This window comes from Neolamprologus brichardi, chromosome 11 (assembly GCF_056152115.1).
Source record: "Neolamprologus brichardi isolate AB-2024 chromosome 11, ASM5615211v1, whole genome shotgun sequence".
Taxonomy (NCBI): domain Eukaryota; kingdom Metazoa; phylum Chordata; class Actinopteri; order Cichliformes; family Cichlidae; genus Neolamprologus; species Neolamprologus brichardi.
Genome location: NC_142114.1, coordinates 31,096,412 through 31,120,218, shown reverse-complemented (window position 1 = coordinate 31,120,218; position 23,807 = coordinate 31,096,412). Strand labels below are relative to the sequence as shown.

The 23,807-nt window shown below is 43.7% G+C and overlaps 1 protein-coding gene across 2 annotated transcripts in view; it reads left to right on the top strand.

Moving 5' to 3' along the window:
* Positions 1-23,335, top strand: part of cpne4a (copine IVa) — a 95,388-nt gene extending 72,053 nt beyond the window's left edge. For both annotated transcript variants that reach the window (XM_087848581.1, XM_087848582.1), the window contains 6 exons: positions 3,544-3,677; positions 4,641-4,695; positions 5,321-5,372; positions 15,990-16,123; positions 17,028-17,264; positions 19,975-23,335. In XM_087848581.1, the coding sequence (XP_087704707.1) occupies positions 3,544-3,677; positions 4,641-4,695; positions 5,321-5,372; positions 15,990-16,123; positions 17,028-17,264; positions 19,975-20,106 (744 nt within the window). In that variant the 3' untranslated portion in view covers positions 20,107-23,335. The remainder of the gene's footprint in view (positions 1-3,543; positions 3,678-4,640; positions 4,696-5,320; positions 5,373-15,989; positions 16,124-17,027; positions 17,265-19,974) is intronic.
* Positions 23,336-23,807: the final 472 nt, after the last annotated feature.

Sequence of the window (23,807 nt, the reverse complement as noted above, 5' to 3'; positions counted from 1 at the left end):
ACACACACACACACACACACACACACACACACACACACACACACATACACACTCCTGGTGCCTATGGTACGACAACTCTTGTTCGTGCCCCTGGTACACTGCGCAGAAACACCTTGCCCCCCCCCCCCCCCACACACACACACACACATACACACACTCACACACACACACTCTCACACTCGGGTCATATTCAGGTTGTTGTCCTCTTCCTTTTTTCCATCACTATGTTCTCAGTTCTTGAAGCATCTCTGCTGTTACCATGGAAACAGTAACCAAGGCGACACGTTCAGCAGCCTCCGTGTCCCAGTTAGCACCTCGCTGGGCTCTCACTGGTATCTAACCAGTGAAATGACCGAGGAGAGGCTGCACGCCGCTGATAACGAGCTCAGGGTCCTGCAGCGTGTGGAGAAGCTCGAGAGCTTCAACGCTTTTTATTATTAAAACATCAGTAATCCAGTCGTTGTGTCCTGATCCTGTCTCTGTGATGATCTACAACATCCTGCTTCAACTTTCTAACAACAGAAAATCTTTATAAACGCTCACGCTGTGACTCGCTCGCTCCGATTCCTCACAGCGCTGAGCGAAGTGATAAAGACGCTGAATGAACCACAGCAGGCGCCGGGTTTGTCTCAGAGTCCACAGAGACGCACAAAGTGAATGTATGGGACCAACCGAAGCAGGTGGATGATGGTGATGGAGGAAAATGGGTGTGGCTTCAACTGATGGTCGCTCCATCACACTGGAGACACTGACTGATATCATCAACGGGACAGCAGCTCAATGAGTTCACGCCACAACACATTTTATTTAGAAACACCGCACTGATGAATGATTCATGTGTAACATCAGCTGTGGTGGATCACTCTTAAACGACCGCCATGTTTGTGTGTTGGCGCTCTGCGTGTCCACTGGTCTGTGGGCTGCTCCAGTCTGTGCTGGGATCCACAGAAGTCCTAAAGATTGTTCACGCTGAAGTGACGGCGAGCGTTACGACCAGCGAGCATCCTCTTCTGATCTGTGATCTCGCCTTCGTGGACCAGCACGCAGCACCATCTGGACGTAAACAAACTCCTCGATCCTCGCTCTGATCCAGAGCAGACGGACTTCCTCCAGCTTCAGCTCCGACCACAGAGCCGTCCTGACTGAACAACCAATCAGACGGCAGCAACTTAGAACTGTGCGAACATTTCAGCTCATGATTAATAACCAAACTCCGACGTGTGTTTCACGTGATCCCACGCTTCTCTGCAGCGGTGCGTCCAATCGCTGCTTTTCTCCGTGAGGCCTGCAGCTCGCGGTCGTCTGTGGAGACGTTTGTTCAGCGTGTCTGCAGGAAACGAGCGCGGGACTAATTTCACTGATGAAAGCGGCTCCGTGGGGGTGGGAGCACTTTCACTCTGCGCCTCCCGGACGTTAAACGTTTGTTTCTTTGTCACTCTTGAGGACTTTCGCTTCCCTTCAGCATGAATGTGCACGCTTTACACCCCTTCCTGTTTCTAATTCTCCGTCCACGTGTTGGAGTTTCTCTCAGCCTCCCTAAAAGTTTCTTTTTTGTCTTTGGGTTTGTTGTCACCTCCCCGGGGTCGAAGTGTTTCTGTCCCTGCATTCCTGTTCTTTCCTCTTTTACTTTCTTTTCTCTATGATTCTTTATTTATCCAGGTAAACGTCTCATTGAGATTAAAAGAAACGTGGTCGAGAGGCCAGAAAACTTAATGCTTTCTTGTGTCTTTGAGTTTTATTTCTCCCTCGTGATCGTCTTGTTTGTGTTACAGGCTGTCTCTTCTTCTCTAATTAGCCTTCAGAGTGTGTGTGTGTGTGTGTGTGTTTCCTTTGTCCTCATTACAGTTGTGTGCAAACGAAGCTTTAGCTTGAATCCGTGTCGTCCTGTGAAAACCGAAGTCCGTGTCCTGACTTTGATGCTGTGGCTGCAGGATCAGCCTGAACCCTCGACCCTCCACGCTGTGCTGACGGCTGGTTTGAGTGTTTTCTCCAAACCTGCTTCTTCTGCACTTTGGTCCCGTTTGTCCCAGACGTCTTGTGGTTTGTTCAGATATATTTGCAAACGCACGGCGTGCAGCGTGAGGCTTTCTGCTGCAGCTCCACTCAGTCTCTTTCTAATTGCCTCTGAGGTGGAGCTCTCGGCTTTGTGGAGTTTCTCTGAGCGTTGCACCGTCTGACCCACAGCGACACTTCCTGCTGTGTCCATGTGATTCAGCTCTGCTCCTACACATCAGGACGAGAGGGTAATTAAACCCTGTTGATATGGACGGGTCAGTAATCCTGGGCGAACCGTCCATCATGTGTTTCAGGGTCATTGTTACTGTTCTGATCCAATCAGAACCGTCTCCAGTGTTGGCTTCACTGTGGAGTTTCTGGGTGAACAAAACAGTGCTCGGTGAAATCATGTGTCCTCTCGTGGCTGTTTTTAATGGTTGTAATTATTTAGTGTAGTTTTGCATCTTTGTGCTCATTTCAGCCGTGGTTTTCCTCCTTTTATGCCTCGTCTTTTTCACACTTTCAAGTTAACTTCGTTGCCGTTTTTGGCCCTTTGGAGCTGTTTTTAAACATATTTGTGATCCTGCAGACGTTAAAGGTGCATCACATGGTCTTATTGTTTAAATGCATTTTCTAAATGGACGAGTATTCGAACGGCACTTCTCGAACAATAATAAAAATGCTTTGAATTCACTTCCTCTTCTTGATTTCAGCTGTTTTAGCTTCATATGAAACATCGATCTTTTGCTTTTGAGTTGACAGCATGACTGACTCTTGCATGTTAAACAAGTAAAGTCATATTTGCTGGTTTTCAGCACACATGCTCGTATCTGCCTGACTTCAGATCTGCAGTCGAGTCATTTTGCGTCTGCTTGTGGTTGTTTATCGCCCGCTAAGCTCATTCAGTAATCCACGAGCGTCCGCAGCCTCCATCAATGATTCAGACCTTCTGACGTCTCTTTCTGCGGCTCTCTGAACATAACTGCTTTTCTTCTTCTTCAGCTGCGCGGCTGCTGCCGTGAGGCCGATGCATTTATACAGCACATTTCACCCAGAGGCACCGAACTGCTTCACAGAGCACTCAAAGGCCCCACAAACAGTGAGAAAACAATCAAAAGGGAGCAAGCGCACAAAATAAAACCAATAAAAGCAACACAACACTGCACACACAGCAGAAACTAACAAGAAATGAAAACAATAAAAACAAATATGTTCGATTTAGAGGAAGTGTAACTAAAAGCTTCGCTCACGTCCTCAGCACATCCTTATTTTGTTCACACGGATCAGTTTGAGGCCCAAAATGAACAAAAACCATAAATGAAGAAAGACGGTCCGTGTCTTAGGTTCAGGTGGACACGACCTTTGAACCCTCAAAGGCTCATTTCAGCCAAATAACCAATAAAAATCAATTAAATGTAGACATGCCTGCTTCTTTACAATCATAAATCAAATCTCTGTAATGGCACCAACAAACATACAGTCACATCCCTCCTGCTCTTGTGTGGCTTCTGACTGCTTCTGATCCCTGATTGGCTGCTGTCTCTGCAGGTCGCCATCGACTTCACAGCATCCAACGGAGACCCTCGCAACAGCTGCTCCCTGCACTACATCCACCCGTACCAGCCCAACGAGTACCTGAAGGCTCTGGTGGCCGTGGGAGAAATCTGCCAGGACTACGACAGGTCGCTTCAACTCAGCAGCCAATCACAAAGCTCCGTTCATTACTGTGCTCATGTACTCACAAGATTAAAGAAACATCACTTATGAGCAGCGATAGCTCAGTAGGTAGAGTGGTCGCCCCATGATCGGCAGGTCGGGGGTTCGAATCCACTGAGCGGCTGCCCTGAGCGAGGTACCGTCCCAGCTCACTGCTCCCCGGGCGCCCAATGGCTGCTTCACTGAGTGGGTCAAATGCAGAGAGGAATTTCCCCACGGGGATCAATAAAGTACATTATTAATATTTATTATTATCCTGCCTGGTTACACTCCCAACGTGGGCGTGGCCTCTTTGACTGACAGGCGGCTGTAGCCGCTAGCTGTCTGCTAGCTTCACCTGAACTGGAGATCTGAGCCTTTTGAATGACATCATCTGACCAATAATATGGCTGCTGTGTACTTAACCGCACTAGCTGACATCACCGGGCCGACTATGAATCACACAAAGCTGCTCTTACAGAGTCCACGAAGCTGCAAAGGAGTAAAATCAGTTTCGCTCTTCTACACTTCAGTCCTCGTGCTGAGCTAACAACGGGTCAAACATCTACCTCAGCGGTCTCCAACCTTTTCTGCGCCACGGACCGGTTTATGCCCGACGTTATTTTCACGGACCGGCCTTTAAGGTGTCGCGGATAAACACAACAAAATAAAACTAGTACCGGTACAGAAATAAAGAAGATTTATTCATAACACACGTGAAAAGACCCAGGAAAACCGAGTAAACGAGGCCCGGGGGTTGGGGACTGCTGCTCTAACTCACAGAATGTATTGAATTAAATTTTAGATGAATCGGACAGATTCCTAACATCACAGTGATGTGAGGAAGTAATCACTTCTCAGCCGATCAGCTGACGAGTATCCAATCAGAAAGCTCCTCCAGTGTCTCGTTTCCTTCTTCACCTTTACTTTTTTCTCTTTTTTCCTTTCAGTGACAAAATGTTCCCGGCGTTCGGCTTCGGCGCTCAGATCCCTCCAGACTACAAGGTAATTTAACAGCCGGCTCGCGGCTTTCCCAGCATGCACTCTGTCTGCAGAGGCCGAGGCTGACCCTGTGATTACCTTCCCACCCCCCTGCCCTCGTCCCCTCCCCGGGGTGCTGCCGGCTGAATGCTTCCTTTCCTGTGCAGCAGCCTTTGGTTGGCGGTCTGACGCTGCATTCAAATCAGCTTCCAAAGTCCTGATTAGCTGCATTCAGAGTCCGAGTCGGCGCCCTGAAAACGCGGCGCCGCACGCAGCCGGAACAAGATTAGTCAAGAATATTAAATTCAGCTTACACAGCGTTACATTAATCAACAATAGGAAGACACTTCGTCTAATGTGGTCAGGAACTTTTGGCACTACAGGAAGAATATTAACTCTAATATTAAGCAGCGCTCCCTCACCTGTCGGTTAGACTAGAAACTCACCTGTCCTGTGAGCGGGGGAGGGGGAGGGGGCAGGTAACTACTCAGCTTAGATGTCAAGAAGAAGAAGAGCAGGAAGCGATGAAGAGGGATGAAGGTGAAGAGTTTTATTGTGAGTTTCTTTCTGCAGGTTTTTGTTTCGATGCAGAGATCAAACAGACTTCCTGTTCCTCCTCCCTCCCCCTCCCTCCCCCTCTCCGCTTCAGGTCTCCCACGACTTCGCGGTGAATTTTAACGAGGAGAACCCAGAGTGTGCAGGTAGGTTCTTTGATTTCCTGTCTTTGAAAATTAAAAACAGAAAAAACCACTCAAATATTTGACAGCGAGCTTCAGAAGCTGTTTGAAGTGAGAATGAGTTTGATGGTGACAGCGAATCAGGGAGAGCCGTTCACCGCGCCGCTGATGTTTCCTGTGGGCTTGATTTCCTAAACTGGAAGTGTTTTATTTTTTATTTTGCCTTAAAGTGACGAGGTGATCGTAGAAGCCACGCAGGAGAGTCGTGAGGAAAGTATTACATCCAGATTCAGTTTTTGCAAACGTGTCGTCGTCTTCTTCACGGAGGTTCTGATGTCACTGTTAGTACGCCGACCTGCAGTAACCCTCGCCTGGGCTGTACGAGGCCTCCTTCACAGACATGCAGGGTTGCTGATCCCTGGCAGTCACCAGGTGGGGAAACTGTTCACCTTCAAAGTAAAAGACTTTACTGCTGCAGCAGACTCTTTTCGGCGTCTTCCATGCAATCGGCAGGTGACCGTTCAGTCTCCTAGCAACCAAAGTAATCAAAAAGTGTTTCTTTGTGACTTCTAGCAACCGTTTATTACCTGGCTAACCGCTGTGAGCGTGCAAAAGCACGAGGTGCAGACGCTCAGTGTGCTGTGGTTGGTCCATCAGCCGAACAGGCAAAGAGACGTGAAACTGAAAACCTGCAGCCTGCGTTTCACTTTTCTGGCACACTTGCCAACCAATCAGACGCCTGCATCATTCGAGGTGCAGTTGGGATTTTGGAGCACGCCTTCATCTGAGCTGAAACATTTACGCTGAGAGACACTCGTGGAGGTCAGGGTCAATCAATACGTCGATCGATACGTTAGCAGGGTGGCAGATCAGGCGGGAATCTTTGCTTCTGTTTTTGTCAGCATCTCTGCTGCCCAGCTGGAGGAATCATTCTCCAGCGTCGGGCGCTGAAAAACAGATTGAGCTGAATGAAGATGTGGAAAATACATTTTTTCCTCTTTCCAGCCTCTTTGACTCGATCAATTTTTTTTGCAAATCTCTTTTTATTACCATTTTCTTTTCTTTTTAACAAACAGAAAGTACTTAAAGAACATCACCTAGTAATCAAAAAAGGAAAAACAAGACAAAAACAAAACAAAAAAACCCAAAAATGTATAAAAACAAAGAGTTGCAGTGAGTAGGAGATTAGTTCAGAAACCCATTTCAAGCTAGAATTTAATCATAAAAAATTTTAATCATAAAATGTAAGATTCCCATGTGGAACCAAACCTTCGTGTTGAAAATTAGTAGAGATTAGAACGTTTGTCCACAAAAGAACAGTAATATCGGTTTCCGCCACTGAGACCATCATACAGATTATATATTATTATTATATTATAATATTTTATTAGTTACAAAGAGTATTTTTATTGTGTTCAGGGGGAGAAGATAGCAGAAGGAAATGTTATTTTAAGCATCAGTTAGCTCGGACTACACAAAGATTAATGAGTCCAACGGTTAAAAGTATACGACTGTGGAACTCACTTCGTTATAATTTAAAGAGTTGTATAAATTGACATTGTTTAAAAAGTGTTACATGCTTAAAACAATAACTCAATATGAAGAATGTGAATGAAATTGGAGTTCATTGAAAAAGGTCCATTATAAATTTTTGTTTTATTTATTTAAATTTTTATTTTTCTCCTTGTTGCTATGTGGAGCGGTTATTCTGATTGTAAATGTGTTGTTTGGTTTGGGTTAGGACCGCAGATAAATGTTAATGTTGGTTTGTCCTGATTGTTGGTGCCCACTTGTAATATAAATTGGATTGTAGATAGGGGGCGGGGCTTAATAAGAATATTTTCTTCTTCCTGCTCCTTTTCACACATGGTTGTAGTGCTTTTGATAGAAAGTGTGGTTGGTTTGTTTGATTTTTTTTGTACCAAGTGTGAAATAAATAAATAAATGAATATGCAGGTCTAAAGATAAAGCACACATACCATAATAATAGTAACAATAGAAGTTACATCAATAAAAATCCTCATGTCGTTGTTGTTATGCTTTCCAGATAAGAGACAGTCCTCAGAGAGTAAAGTGACTTCCTGTGTCAGAAATGATAAACAGTGACCACTTCTTCCAGTTCTGAGTGAAGAGCTGTCGTTTCAGTGTGAAAGTTCATTTTTCCATTATGTACTTTTTGAATTACGTTTGTCCGGTGGAGGAAAGTTGGGGCGTCAGGCTTAAGCCACAGCCTGGTAAAGGCTTTTCTTGCTGCTGTAAGAAGAATCTTAGTTAAATATAAGTCCTCTCTTTTAACTCTATCATCAATATTTCCTCAAAATAAAGCCGTACAGTCCTCGGGGACCTCGTAACCAAAGACTGTTTGTAAGGTATCATTCACTGTTGTCCAGAATGGTCAATGTTAGAGCAAAACAGAAGATATGGGAGTTTTTAGCTGCCAGTTCACCAGTTTCTCCAAAAAGGCTGCTGTGTGCCCACCTGCTTACTGCTAATGTGAGAAAACCCTAATAAGGCATTTCCAATTATATTTCCGCCACTGTGGGGAATTTGTAGACGTTGGAAGTGAACCACATAACGGGCACCAAGTTTCATCTGTAATTGATGGTTTTAGTTCCTGTTCCCATTTTGTCTTTACATATAAAGAGGTGAATCTTTGGTTCTTCATCAAATTAGAGCATAATTTGGATGCTAGTTTAGTAGTTTTGTGCTGTTAGGCATCGCACATTGTTTCTATTAGAGGGTTAATCATCTCAGCCTCAGCTCTCTTTATTGTAATAATCTCGAAGTTGTAGATATCGAAAAAAATCCTGGTTTTCCAAGTCAAACATGTCTTTAAGCTCCTGAAAGCTCCTAACTTTGTCCTTTTTGGTAATTAAGGAGAAAGCAGTTAGGCTCCTGTTGGTCCACTCTTTGAAAGCCTCGTCATATTGTCCTGGTTTAAAACTCTTGTCCAAGGCTATCCATCTCAACTTCCTCTGGCCATTTTGCAGATGTTTAACAGTAGAGTACCACATCTGTAATGAAAACTGGGATATGAGCTTTGACTTAATAATGTCAGTTAAGGTATTTTCTCCTAACAGTGTGTGGACATTATAGTGCGTGCTATCCTGTGTATGAATTATCACATCATAGGCATAAAGGGCGTAATTGTGCTGCCTAGAAATATAATTTAAGGTTAAAGCCATACCCTCTTTGTCCTTTGGCAACTGCAGAGTGGAGAAGCGTATTCTTGCCTTTTTGCCTCCCCATTTGAATCTCGACAACATTTCATCCCAGGCTTCGAACTGTTGAGATGGGATTTCAACCGGCAGTGCCTGGAAAATGTGCAGCAGCCTTGGCATTACATTCATTTTTATTACATTTATTCTGCTGCTAAAGTCCAACGGGTATGTTGACCACCTCTCCAAGTCTTTTCTAATATCGTCCGTGATCGGAAGATAATTTGAAGTGTTCAATGAAGCTGGGCTTCTTGTTATGAAGACTTGATTTTTTTAGTTTTCCAATTGATATTGAAGCCTTCTTTAATTTCTTTGCTCGGTACATAATTGAAGTGAATCATTTTGTGTTTTTGCGATGTTTAGTTTATATCCCGAGCACTCATGAAACTCTGCTATTACTTCCAGAAGCTTAGGAAGGGAGGTGCTCAAGTCCCTCAGATACAATATTACATCGTCCGCAAATAATCCTATTTTATGTTCCCTTTGTCCTATAAAGATCCCGTTTATATCTACCTCTTGTCGTATTGCTTGAGCCAGAGGTTCAATATATAATGCAAAAAGTATGGGGCTTCACCCGCATCCCTGCCTTGTTCCGCGATGCAGGCTGAAACTTGCTGATAAGGATCCGTTTATTTTGAGTCTAGCTACAGGTCGGTGATACACTGCTCTTATTAATTTTATTGAGTCTTGAGTGAAACCAAATCTTTCTAAGCTCTGATACAAGAATTCCCACCCAACCCTGTCGAAAGCCTTTTCGGCGTCCGGACTAATAAGAGCTGCATCCCGTTTATTACCATCAATTTCGTGAAGTATGTGTAATGTCCTCCTGATATTGTGTTTGCCTCCCTGGAATGAATCCACATTCGCCGTCCTCAATTATATCATTAATGAACAGTTCGATTCGTTTAGCTATAATTGAAGTATACAATTTGTAGTCTACATTTAGGATCGATATCGGTCTATAATTTGCACAGTTATCTCTATCCTTTCCTTCCTTGGGGATCAAAGACAGGATAGCATCATTCCACGACGGGGGTATCGGGCCGTTCTTTGTTATCCACTTCAGAGTTCTCAGCAGAATAGGGTTAAGCTTCTCCCGAAATACCATTCTGCGGGGAACCCGCAACGTGGCCTGCGGCGAATCCTGAGAATTTCCTACCGGGACCGAATAACAAATGAGGAGGTCCTACGAAGAGCAGGTACCCGCCCATTAGCCGATGTTGTTGCAGAAAGGCGCTTCCGCTTTGCGGGCCATATTTTACGCCTACCCCCTCATCGCCCAGCTAAGATTGCCATGACATGGCGTCCACGCACTGGCAAGCGAAAGCAAGGCCGACCAAAGACCACATGGCGTCGAACATTCATGGACGATCTGAGAACTGTCGACATTGCCTGGGACGAAGCTGAAGCAGTCGCTGCTGACCGACATCGATGGAGATCACTAGCTGCCCAATGCGCCGCCCGGCGTAGGAGGAACTAAGTGCTAAGTGTGCGGGGAACCCGTCACTGCCTGGGGTTTTGTTGGCCTTCAGTCTACTGATTGCCTTATTCAGTTCTTCTACTGCAATTTCCTTAGTAAGTACTTCGTTTTGGTTTTTCCCGATGGTAGGTAGGTCTAGTGAGTACAAACATTTTTTTATTGATTGTACATCTACATTTCCTTCTTCCATGTAGAGATTTTGGTTGAAAATGTTTTCTATTTCTTCCGGTTTAGTTTCCAACTCTTGAGTTATAGAGTTTCCAATTTTGTGTATTGCTGTATCTATCTGCTGCCTTCGCAGTCTGCGAGCTAATAATTTGGCAGATTTAGGGCCTGGGTCGTAATAATTTAGTTTCAAATATCTCGCCTTTCTTTCCGCTTCCTGATTCAGTATTTTCTCTTTGTATATTAACCTCTAAAATTTGTTTCTGTTATGGGGTCCTTTTTAGTCCTGAAGGTTTGTTCCAGCTCTTTTAAAGTTTTTGTCAGTTGATTATATTTTTCAATTCTTTTTTTTTTAACAGAAGAAACTTTTGCTATCAAGCTTCCCCGCAGAACGGCTTTCATTGAATCCCAAAGAATTAGAGGGTTCACTTCTCCGTTGTCATTCTCTTTAATGATTGTATTTATTTCTTGTTTAATATCACATGTCATAGATTCATTATTCAGAAGCCCTACATTAAGGCTCCTTTGTTCCTTGGACGTGAGTCCAGCTGTTATGATCTGAGACACCCCGAGTCTACAGTCGAACACTCTGTGACATTCGTCCTTTGGCATTAAGAAATAATCAATCCGGGTGTGCACTGAGTGTGGAGTTGAGTAATGTGTGTCGTCCCTTTGTGAAGGGTGCAGTAATCTCCAGACATCCACCAGTTTAAGTGTCTGCTTATATGTGTTTTACATCTAGTTTGACTAGTTGTGTCCAAATAATAATTCAGTATTACGTTGAAGTCTCCTGCACAAATACACATACCCTCCGCCTCCACTGAGGTCAAAAAGGTCTTTAAAGAATGATTTGGGACTATTTGTGTTGCATATATACAGACAAGAGTCAAGATACTATTTAAAGTTTTGCCCTTCACAATGATGCACCGTCCTTCTTTGTCTTTTATTTCTTCAAAGAGTTCGAATGACAAATTGTTCGCCATAAGAATGGCCACACCTCTTTTATGGCTGATGATGTAGGAGCTATAATGTTTTTCTACGTCCAAGTTTCTTTAATTTTTCGTTCTCTTGTGGTGACAAATGGGTTTCCTGCAGAGAGATTATATCCTTATTTTCTTTTTTAATTTGTGTTAATACTCTGGCTCTTCTGATTGGATTACCCCGGCCGTTAGCATTAAGAGACTTGATCAATATTTAATGAGTGAAAGAATATTTGCCCAAAGGCTGCGAATACTCAAACAGGCATTTGTGAATGAAACCTCTAAACTAGAACTCGGAGGATTCACAGCTGATCTCTGACCTCATCTAAATGTTTGAAATATTCATTTATGAATTTAAAATCAGGAAAAAGTCAAAAGACGTTAGAGACATTTTCTGTGCTCGTTCCTGATTAAAGTGTAAAATATATGATGGTTCAGCAGTGTGCACCTCTTTGTGACTCACCTCGTGTACTAACACTGGCAGTCTAACTCAGTGTCTTTGTATAAATAAATCTCCTCCAAAGCTGCACATGACAGATATTTTCCTTTTACCCAACGCTGCCAACAAAGATGAAAAACATCCTGACTATGATGACTGCATAGAGTGCATCGTTCACTCAAACACACACAAAGAAAGAAAACGTGTTCTGTAAGCAGTCATGGATGATTGAGAAACATCATTAATATAATTCGAACATTTTTGTAAAGGCGGAGCCTCCAGCAGGGGAAGCTGACAGACGAGCAGCGTTGGCAGCAGGGTTTTAATAGTTTTGCAATTTTCATTAGTTTTTATTTTTATTTAGTTTTGACTTCAGATTTTCAATTTTATATCAGTTTTAATTAGTTTTTACCAATTGTTTGCTAGTTTAGTTTTTATTTTTTTGAAAATCCTTAGTTTCAGTTTAGTTTTGATTAGTTTCAGTTATAGTTTTAGTCGTGTTTGCAATAATTAAGTGTAACAAAATCCCAGTTTCATCATGTCAGTCATTCTGCTCATCCTTGGGTATGTTGCTATTCCAGCTACCATACTGCACCCTGGACAGGTCGCCTGTCTGTCGCAGGGCTAACACGCAGAGACAGACAACTCACATTCCCACCTATGGGTTCTTTAAATAAATAAATAAAGGCAGATGAACAACCATTGATACCAGGCAACTATAAAATGTATATCTTGGCCCCAATGAGACTATTAACTCTCGCAGCACCGGGTGTTCGTAATTTTGGTTCAAGTGAATTGATAAACTTTTTGAAGGTAATTGACTCACACAGTTGTGTAGATATCCCCGTCCTGTTGTCTCGGGATGCATCACGCTGCCTTGCCTGGGGTTAGCTTCTGTTTTCTGGGGATGAGGGTTGAGTGAGCTCCCTTACCTTCTCAAGCTAAGCTAGGTTAGCCTTCTTGTGTGAGCTTTTCAAGTGCACTTTAAGGTTTGTGGGATTTTTTTCCCTTTAGAAATGTCCCTCATAATTTGTCTGTTTCCACTACAAGACACTTGCTTTATCCAAAACACAGTCATATTCAAAGTAATCCCAAATTGGACTCTGGCTCCCGACTTTTCCTGACATGATTCTGCGCGTGGACGGAGCAGCGACACAGACGACTCGACTAACGTGCTGCCACCTGCTGGCATAATGAGACACAGCAAGAAAAATACCTGGAAACTAAACTTCATTTTCACCTTTGACTCTTGTATGACACGCACACATCAATGAAAACTAAACACATTTTTGCTATAAATTCAGTTAATTTTAGTTAGTTTTGTGAACACTCATTATAGTTTTAGTTAGTTTTCCTTTTTTTGTTTTTATTTTTATTTCTGTTGACAAAAATGTTTTTTCACTTCTAGTTTTCGTTATTTCGTTAGTTTTCGTTAACGATGATAACCTTGGTTGGCTGTGATGCGTTTGCTGTCGATGCCGTGCTCGATGTTCCTCGATCTCTACGTAGTGACTGAAACAAAGAGGACTTGGTATAACTGAGTATCCTCTGTAGGGGGTCTGGACTCTCCCATAGGGACGGGGGAGGAGTTGAGTCACATGGGCGGGGCTCAGAGTGGAGCCGTGGAGGTGGTCTGGGCCTGTGGCGCCTCGTAGGTGAGATGCAGGCAACCCGACAGCTTTGGGCCAATCAGGAACCAGTTTTAGCACGAAGATGGCGGACGCGGCAGAGAAGAAACAAAAAAGAAAACTTCCCGACAGCTAAAACATTGACAAGTGTTACATTGTGACGTTCTTCTTAAATGGAAAAGTGTAAATAGTCATTTTATCGGAGCTGTTGCTTTAGGCAGACGTACAGATGTTGACAGCTGGAGTTGCTGCTCTGACCTCACAGCTGTTTCCTCCTGGTTTTGAGGGGAGACAGGCAGACGGTGTTTAGATAAAGGCCTCTCGCACTCTGCTAAAGGTCATCGATCAGCTCAGAGACACTTCAACCCCGACGCTCTTAATTAAGTCTGAGTGCGTCTTCCTGATGACCTTCAGACAGTAAATCACAGCGTTGCCTCCGGGCATGCTGGGATGCCTCTGAAAGGACCCGGAGAGACGGACCGTGGAGCCTCACAGACCTCGTACGTCCAAGAAACAGAAGGAGACACTCGTGACATTAAATGTATAAACATAAGTTATGTACCGGTTCCTCTCTCTGCAGCGCCCCCCAGTGTATGAAGTTAGGCCAAGTTAACACATGCAGAGTTTCGATTTAATTAGAAAAGTGTCGTTTTTGTCGTTTTGTTTGAATAAAATCACTGACAGGTTTAAATATAAAGCTCGTCTCACAGACGTGATGGATTTCTATCACCGAGATGACCTGAGACCGTCAGACTGTGATGAATAGAGACTGAAGTGTAATCACTTACAGCAGATAAAAGCTCGGGATGAAAGGCGCTCGGACCAAAGCGTGGCGTGTAACGAACGAGCTTCAGGCACGACAGCGACGCTTCGTCAGGGACACGTCACCAAAAACACAGAGCAGCAGCGACACTAACGCAGAGAGAGGCGGAGCAAGAAACAAACATAAATCATCAGTAAATTTAATAATAATGATAAAAAAATGAAATCATGAAACACATAAAAGCACAAATGTAAAGATACAGAAGTGAATCTTTATACAAAGGTTATAAAAGACAAAACTGCCCAAAAATTAATATTTAAAACTCAAAGTAGAATTAATTTTTGAAGCTCTAAAATAACTTCACATGTGATCAAGTGACCACGAAGGTGCAGCTAACGCTAGCTAGCATGGTTAACGGTGATCCAGTGTACAGGTGCATCACTCGGGCGCAGAAACCTGAAGCTCTTCATGGACCGAGCGGCTTCCTGCCTGCTCACTGAACAAAACTACTGGGTGTGGATGTGATTAGTGAGCTGCTACTCGTGGGAAAACCACTAAAGGTACAGGGAACACCATCCACTGTCGGCTTTATCAGGAGAAGAGCAATCATGCTCCCAACGTGTTATATTATCACGCACGAATCATCCACAGTTAAAAGCTCTGAATCCCCCAAAACTGGACAAACAAACAGACGTTTTCACCTGTTAATAGAACAAACAGCAGCTTGTTCTGATTCAAAGCTGGTGATCTCTGCTTTATAAGAAGTTTGATTAAAATGCTGAATGAAGAGGTGTGCACAGCTGTGGATCTACAGGTAGAAACGCTCGTTCTACGACAGAGAATCATCAGGTAGAGACGAGATTTACTGTCAAGAACAACTGGTAACTAGGGATGGGTATCGTTTAGGTTTTATCCGATACCAGTACCACACCGGTGCTCGAACCGGTGCTTAAAGAATGGAGAACACAAACTTTGTCCAAAAACCTCTCATGTTTAACTGTTTTTTTGTAAAAAGATAACAATGTTAGCCTTTTCTGCAGCTATGGGGCATATATGGCATCACTCTTGGCTGGAAGCAGCTTAAACAATGGAAAAAAACAAACTTTGTCCAAAAACCTCTCATGTTTAACTGTTTTCCACTTTTTCTTTGGTCATTTTAGCCTTTTTGTCCAGGGTGAAGGGAGTATCTGCCATCAAACAAGAAGACAGCTGCATGTAGCTACGACGGTGTTTGCTAGTTCACCTTACATGCATTAATGTAATAACGTGGTTAGCCTACTCAACGTAAATTACACACGAACAACATTAAGCTACTCACGCAGAGAAGAACGGCTGCTGCTGCATCATCATCCTCATCATTTCTGCTACACTGGCAGGGCTAGGGGCCAGGACTCTCCTCTTCGGGTTTTTGGGGGATGTTGCTAACTCCGGGTCGATAACAGGCACCACACCCGCAGTAGATGTGCTCGGTGTGAGGTCTCGCAGCAAGCTATCAAATACGGCGCTTTTCTCGGCTTTTAAAAAACGCTATGCGTCGCCAGGTGTTTCATCAGATTCGAGGTGTTACCTCCTTTGACAGTATCACAGTATCAGCTTAAAGCACTTGTTGCAGCTGCTGAGTTTGCATCTTTTGCTGTGAAGTGCAGCCAGACTTTGACCGCTTCGCCTTGGGCATTTTTAATCTGTAGCTCTGCTCTAAAAGAACGTACGTACCTGGACCCGCCTACTATCCTCGGAAACGTAAAATGATTGGCTGGAATCTAAAGTCATCACAGCTCAGGGAAAAAAAGCACAGAAATGTGCGCTGCTTTTCGGTCTGGTTACTACCGTTTATGTCAGAACCGGTGCCATGATGGCACCAGATACCGGTACCCATCCCTACTGGTAACCAAACCCAAGACTGCTCTGGCTTTGTCTGGTTCTAGTTTTTAGGAACCAGCCTGTCTGATTGTTTTTGTGTCCTGTCAGGCATCCAGGGTGTGGTAGAGGCGTATCAGGCCTGCCTACCAAAGCTGCAGCTCTACGGCCCCACCAACATCGCCCCCATCATCCAGAAAGTCGCCAAGTCTGCCTCGCAGGAGGTGCACACCAAAGAGGCCATGGTGAGACGCGATCTAGTTTCATGTTCCAATAAAGTTTTCAGACAGGAAACCTTTTTCATACCTCTTCTCTTTCTCGTGAACTCTGCCAGTAATCCAAAGTGTCTCAGGAATATGCACAGTGTCTCTTTGTGTACCACGGGAATATTATCCCGAGAGCACACAGCGCTGCCTCAGAAAGGAAGTCACTGTGCACACAGTAATCATGTGTCCTGTGGGAGATGTGTTTGTTTTACTGATCTTTGGTTAGATTTAGAAAAAGATCGTAGTTTAGATTCAAATATTAGCCATGCTGCTTGAAAAATGGTGCAAAAGAGTTGCTGCTGCATGGAAACACGAGGCAAACGGGTCAGGACCAGTGCTGTCACCACCACAAACCGTGGCTGATGACTTTTGACAAAATGATTGTATTTAAAGGCCGAGGAGAGAGCGTCCTTAACTGCAACCAGAAACTACACTTCAAAGCTTCACCCTGAGCTACCCATCAAAACACCGAGCTCAGGGAAAGGCTGCCGGCCAAGAGGGCAGATTTGAGCAGGCAGGCAATTCAACACTTTCAGTTATTGTTTGATCTTCAAATAAAAGCCTATTAATAATAAAATGAACCCGACTTTTATGACAAACACTCCTCACAGAGGACAGTTTAAAGATCGTGCAATTAGAAACAGGAAGAAAAGGCTTTGAGACGCCGGCTCGGTCGCTAACAAGGCTGCTGTAATGACTCCGCTGGGATTTCTTCACCGGTTTCTCTTCATCCACTTTCAGCCACACTACAGAAACACACACACACACACACACATATATAATTGAAATGCTGCCACTGCTTCTTTTAAAACCTGCTGGATTTAAACTGATAGTTCTGGCCGCAGGAGCTGGTCTGACTGTCTCTTCATGTTCAATCCTCCAGCAATACTTCATCCTGCTGATCCTGACAGACGGCGTCATCACCGACATGGCCGACACGAGGGAGGCCATCGTTCAGGCTTCCCACCTCCCCATGTCCATCATCATCGTTGGGGTCGGGAACGCCGACTTCAGCGACATGCAGATGCTGGACGGCGACGACGGGATCCTGCGCTCACCCAAAGGAGAGCCCGTCCTCCGGGACATCGTTCAGTTCGTCCCCTTCCGCAACTTCAAACACGTGAGTCCATCGTGCTCGAAAACCGTACCGTGTCAGAGCAACGTCACACTCACACAGCGAACGTGCTCGTTAAACTAACACATAATAACCGGTTATGGTGAACACGTGTAACTCCTCTGTGACCGGTTGGTTTTTAGAGTCATGTGGAAACTCCAGAGGAATCAGCAGCCGTGAGCGCCTGTATAAATGTAGACGTTTGGGCACTTTGCAGTTCTGAAGGATTCAGGTTTGTTAGCACAATGCAATGCTCAGACTCCACGCCTCAGGTCACCTGTTAAAGGTCAAAGTTCATGACAGAACAATTAGAAGACGACTGAACAAGTGTGGCTTGTTTGGAAGAGAAAACATCTCTCCAAAAGGAACACTGCAGCATCAGGTTTGCAAAGCCTCTGGAGACGTCTGGAACAAATGTTTGTTCATCACGTGCAGCATGTGTGGGTAAATCAAACACGTCATATCAGGACAAACACGTTGTATCACCTGTTGGCACGGTGATGGAGCAATGAGGGTTTCATCCCCTTGCAGTCACTGAGTCTCCATGAACTGTCCCATGGCCAAAGCTCGGCCCAAACTGGGTCATGAACAGGACAATGACCCCGAGCACAGCGGCGAAAGAAACGAATGAAGGCTCTGTAACGGTCCAGAGTCCAGAGCTCAGAGAGCTGTGCATGAATAATGCTGCAGAACCAAAGACCTGAAGCTGTAAAGAAGAGTGTATATATACATATATTTTTACCCATAAGAGATTATTTATGTTTTTCTCACATCTTCACTGATGTTTACAAACCTTTAACCTCACTTTTTCTGTGTTTGTTATTATGAAGCATGTTTGTGTAAATTATTAGAAACACTTTCTGTGTTGTTCAGCAGTTACAGACCTCTAATTAGAGCAAAGGCTCTGTAACGGTCCAGAGCTCAGAGAGCTGTGCATGAATAATGCTGCAGAACCAAAGACCTGAAGCTGTAAAGAAGAGTGGGTCAAAATGAAGACCTGAACAATGACTTGTCGCCGTCGCTCTATAATAAAAATTTAATTGCATATATTTTTACCCATAAGATATTATTTGTTTTTCTCACATCTTCACTGATGTGTACAAACCTTTAACCTCGCTTTTTCTGTGTTTGTTATTATGAAGCATGTTTGTGTAAATTATTAGAAACACTTTCTCTGTTGTTCAGCAGTTACAGACCTCTAATTAGAGCACCAGATGGTGTGTTCATTTGAAAACTCTCTTGTTGATGGGAGATGCAGTGTTTAAATATAATTGCATGTGACCCTAAAATAACAGCGGACGATAGGGAAGTGATGGAAAGCAATAAACCGAGAGGAGGAAGTGATTTAAATTCATGATCGGAGCATATTGGAAGTGGAGGAGGACGAGAGGAGAGGCTGTGAAGTTGTTGAAAAAATCTGTTTTCACCTTATAACAAGGGAAATGGGGACAATCTGCCGGACAATCTCAAGTGGAAAATTCTTTATTTCACTCGAATGAATTTTCAGTCTGAGTGAAGTGACAGTACAGTACGACAGATTCACAGTTCGGACTCGTTGGGAAGATTCATTCTCCTGCATTTAATCTGTGATGAGTGAGAGTTTCTGTCTTTGGACCCCAAGAGAAGCAATTTTTATTTGACAGCAGCAGAACGAGGCAGAGACGAGAGGCAGAGACGAGAGGCTGCGACTGACGCTGCTTCAAACAATTACCGCTGTCTGGGATTTTTTCCAAGGGGAAGACGCTGAAATGAAATTTAAAGACCGTGTCTTAAGTTGTTCTAGCTTCCACACAACACAACATCAGATTAAATTCCATCTGCAGCCCATAAACATGCTCGGATTTGAGGGTCTGGTTTATTTATGCTGCTGCTTTTACGCCACTCTCGCACTGAGGAAAACACTGAGACCACGCCACGACCAAAGTTACTGCAACTGTGTGCAACAGAGCGATAAGACAGAGTCAGACAGATTCAGAAAGTGGTTGCAAAGAAAACCCTCAGCAACTTGCTTTTATACAGGAGTGCAACCAGTCTGCAACCAGTCAGCAACCAGTCAGCAACTAGTCAGCAACCAGTCTGCAACTAGTCTGCAACCAGTCAGCAACCAGTCTGCAACTAGTCTGCAACCAGTCTGCAACCAGTCTGCAACCAGTCAGCAACCAGTCTGCAACCAGTCAGCAACCAGTCTGCAACCAGCAAGCAACCAGCCTGCAACCAGTCAGCAACTAGTCTGCAACCAAATGAGTGAGTCTCCTCTTGCAAAGAGATTCATCATCATAGACTGACTCAGATTAATTGCAATCTTTTATAAATTAGACTTCAGTTATTGGCAAGTCTTTGTGAATCCGTCTGAGAGGCAGTCTGACAGCTGGGAGACAGGAAGCCATCATCACTGACCCGTGCAATCACAAGTGGTCGCTCTAGGCAGCCGGTAGGTTCCTGCAGCTGCTTACAGCCACCAAATGTGAAGCAAATTTAGTACAATCACTGAACCGTTACCAGTTTTTCCTTCGAGGTCGCTGCTTGTGTTTTTATTCCATTAATCCGAGTGTGTGTTACTAATAATTTTACATTTTCCAAAAGATGTGTGCAAAATGGCAGCTATTCTGTTGTTGGGGTTTGCAGGTGTTGAGCTGCAGTTTTATGAACATTTAAAGATCAACTCTTTCCTCTGCACTCTGTGTTTTAACTGACGGCTCTGCTCTCTCCTCCTCAGGCGTCTCCAGCCGCTCTGGCTAAGAGCGTGCTAGCAGAAGTGCCCAACCAGGTGGTTGACTACTACAACAGCAAGGGCATCAAGCCCAAAGTGCCCAGCCAGTACCAGTCTTCCAGGCCGTTTGGTCCATGAGCCTACTGCCACAGCTGCCGCTGGACAGCACAACCTGAGAAAAATGTTTACTGTCTTTTGTTCTTTGTTAATGCGGATGATGAAGGTGCTACCTGCAGTGTCCTATCATTACAACGTGGCTTACTTTAGACCCGAGCAGACGACGTCAGTCTCTGGGGTAGAAGTTGTGAGTCGACTGGGTCTAAGTTTCACCGATCTGAACCAGGTCAGGTCTCGTTTTTACCGATACAGTCATCTACCTGAGGGTGCATGCTATCATCCGTCATCACGATCACTGCCTGAGGAGGGAAAAGGAGCAGAAGTTAAAGGAAAAGTGGAGCTGTTTACAAGTTAATAGAAAACCTGCTGATGCATCAGCTGCTTGTTCCACTTTTATGAAAATCGTGGCCAAAGTCTTTATTTAGACCTGCTTTTATTTTGGGTGCAATAAGAAGAAACACGGCTTCCAGTCTGATGCAGAGCTACTAATTATTTAGCTGCGTTAGCCGTGGAGCAGTCTTCTTATTATATTGCTGCTCTTTGATGTTAATCGGTCGGTATAACCAACCGCACACCATCCTGCTGCTGCTGGTTGTCTTCTTTCTCTGTTGGCGTCTGTTCAGGTCGACTGCTTTGTGCAAACCTCCGTCTGTTAGGGTCAGGATTGGCCTGCTAACATAACGGAAGCCTGTTTTGTAGCTGGGAAAACCTCGACGTTAGTTTGGTTCAAAACACAAACAAGAGAGACGCCGTTTGGATTACATGAGTTTTAGTTAGCATCGTGTCATTGGATGATCTTGTCAGGAGAAACTTTCTGCTATAAATACTTGTTACCGCTGCCTATTTAAGTTATAATTCTCCCTAAAGACTAAACCTGATCTGTTCACATCAGCATTTTTGCTCAAGGCTACAAAGAAAACTCCCAGCGAGCTTTTGTGGAGTGTGAGGTGGAATCTAAAGAATCAAACAGGCTCGTTTCATTGGCCAATCTGTTCTTCAGGGTCATCTCTCTGCACGTCCTGTTCAAGCAGCAGTCACATTCACAGCTGTGATTTCACCCGGGACCTGAAATGATTCGAACACCTTTTTGGCTCAGTAGACTCAGCACACGCCACAGACACACAACTGAAAGTGATTGGAACATAACGTCCAGGGACGCTGCTTTGAACAGCTGATTGGCCAGATTTCACCGTATTTTTTTTATTCGATGGAGTAAAGAACCTTTTTGATTGGAGGCCGTCACAGCCAATGATTATAGAGAATAGCATGACCTGTCTATGTTGTGCAAACTGCTAGTATTAAACAACTTGGTGTCTGTTTAGTGAAAATGTTTTGGTCCTGTTACTGCAACACTGAGATGTGACCCGTGGAGCTGAGCTGAGGGAAATTATGGATACTTTAAGTCCAGCATGGCATTAAAAAGGAACTGCTCGACAAACTAAACTTTAATTTAGCGAGTTTTGTCAGTGTATCCATTGATTTATCTTTTTTTGGCGCATAGCATTGCAAAAAGACGACAACAAAAACGTGTAACGAAGCCTGGATCTCATCGTTTAGCTTTATCTGATCATAAAAAACGATGTTCCCCCTCAAACTGGGGCATTTTGTGGGTGGAAACAACATTCATTTAGACCTGCAGCAGAAATAAAAGGGAAAATGGTTGAGAACTGGGTTATTCCCAAAAGGGAAGAACAGCATGAAGGTCAGGAAGGAATTCATCACATCCCAACGTACACACCGGAAACTGCAAACGTAGCACCTTCAGCATCCGCTGTGCATGCAGGGTCGGCAGGCTGAGCAGACTGTAGCGTTCAGGAGTATTTAAGATGGAAAAGCACACAAACGAGCAACTCTGACCAATTAAACGCTGCTTCCCTGCAGACAGCATGACGGGCGGGGAACCAGTCGATGAAGGAATGTACGACCCCACCCCCACCTCATTTGTTTTTATAAGAGTTTATTGAGATTTTGCTAAATTTCGTAAGGTTCGTATGTAGTAAAGCATTTTGGATCTCTGCCAGAGTGCGCTGCCTTCACAGACGTCTGCATCCTCCACCGTTTTTATCTCCGGGTCAGGCAGATGCATGAACTGTTGTTTTGCATGCAAATCTCCATGCAGGACTGTGCGGTCCGTGTGGTTTCTGTTTCCTGGTAGTGAATAATATGAGTAATAATTCTGTTTACAGTGTGCCCAGTGATGGGGCTGTTCTACTCTCAAGCATGTTCACATGTAAACGACAATGTGTGAGTAGATTGAAAAGCACAAATGGAGCATCTTTGGAGACGTTTCTAGATTCTGGTGATAGATTTTGGTCACGTTGTGTCACAACACCTGTCCGTTTGTCTTCGTGTTTAAAGAAATGAAGACAAAAGCTTGTTTTCTTTTAGGTTTATTGCAAATTACTGAAGCATCCAAACGTTTGTAGGACACGGTCACAGATATACGTCTTGGTGTTGGTTAGTGAAATCCTTCAGAGGGATCAGAAGTGTCCAAACAGCCGTGTATGATAACTTAAACCTACGTTTTTACACATATGTTCATTCAGCAGGTTTTCACAGATCTCTGCATGCAGCTCATGAACAACATGGTAATAACTGAGTTATTAAATAATATAACACCACAGACTAACCAAGCAAAGCTCGGCACTGACAGCAGGTAGTTGCACAGTAATAACAGGAAAATCCATTTAAAAGTACCAATGAGGCCAAAAGCAGCTACTGTGTATCGTTTAGTTTCTGACAGTGATGTGCTAACCTGCTGATAGTGATGATGAACATTAACATTTTTACTTTTTTGGCTAATTTTAACTGAAAACCTTTAAATCTAATATTAGAAAATGATGAAATCATTTATTTTTGAACATTTTACTGTGACTGAAAGCACACGTGTTGCTTTCTGTGTAAGAACCAAACTACACCTCTCTAATTGAATTTTAATGTAAGGATATTTACACAATCAAAGTGTTTTTATTAGTAAATGTGCACAATTATCATGTTGTACACGAGCTGGAACATGAAGCAGTGACAGCTCAGCTTGCGTGTGCTTTACATGTTTGCTCCTCATAAACTTGAGCTGCTGCACAGGCACCGCTTCATTTAGCGAGGATTTTTTAAGACACTTTGATTTCTGCTGTCGATCAAGGAGCAGGTGGGGGACAGGTGTTGAGTCACATGACTTAGTGTTGTGTTAACATGCAGTATTGTGTGCAAAACAATGAAAAACTGACTTATAATAAAGTTTTATCAGTAAGCTTCGAGTGTCTCAGTATTTTCAGTGAATCTGTTTAATGTGTTCAATGCAACTTTTTTAATGCATTTAAAATATTTTATTCATTCAACCAATTAATCAAATCGTTTAATTCAATTTAACTTTATTTATATAGCACCAAATCACAACAACAGTTACCACAAGGTGCTTTATACTGTCAGGTAAAAGCTCCACCATAATACAGAGAAACCCAACAATCATATGACCCCCTATGAGCAGCACTTTGGCGACAGTGGGAAGGAAAAACTCCCTTTTAACAGGAAGAAACCTCCAGCAGAACCGGGCTCAGGGAGGGGCGGGGCCATCTGCTGTGACTTTATTGAAGACATCAAATTCACCTGGAATATATAAAAAACCATTTCCTGTTCAAAAAGGAGTCGGAGGAAGCAGCTGCTTATCAACTCCTACCCCCGTCCAGCTCATCTGTTATCTTTATTAGTTCTGATTATAGAAT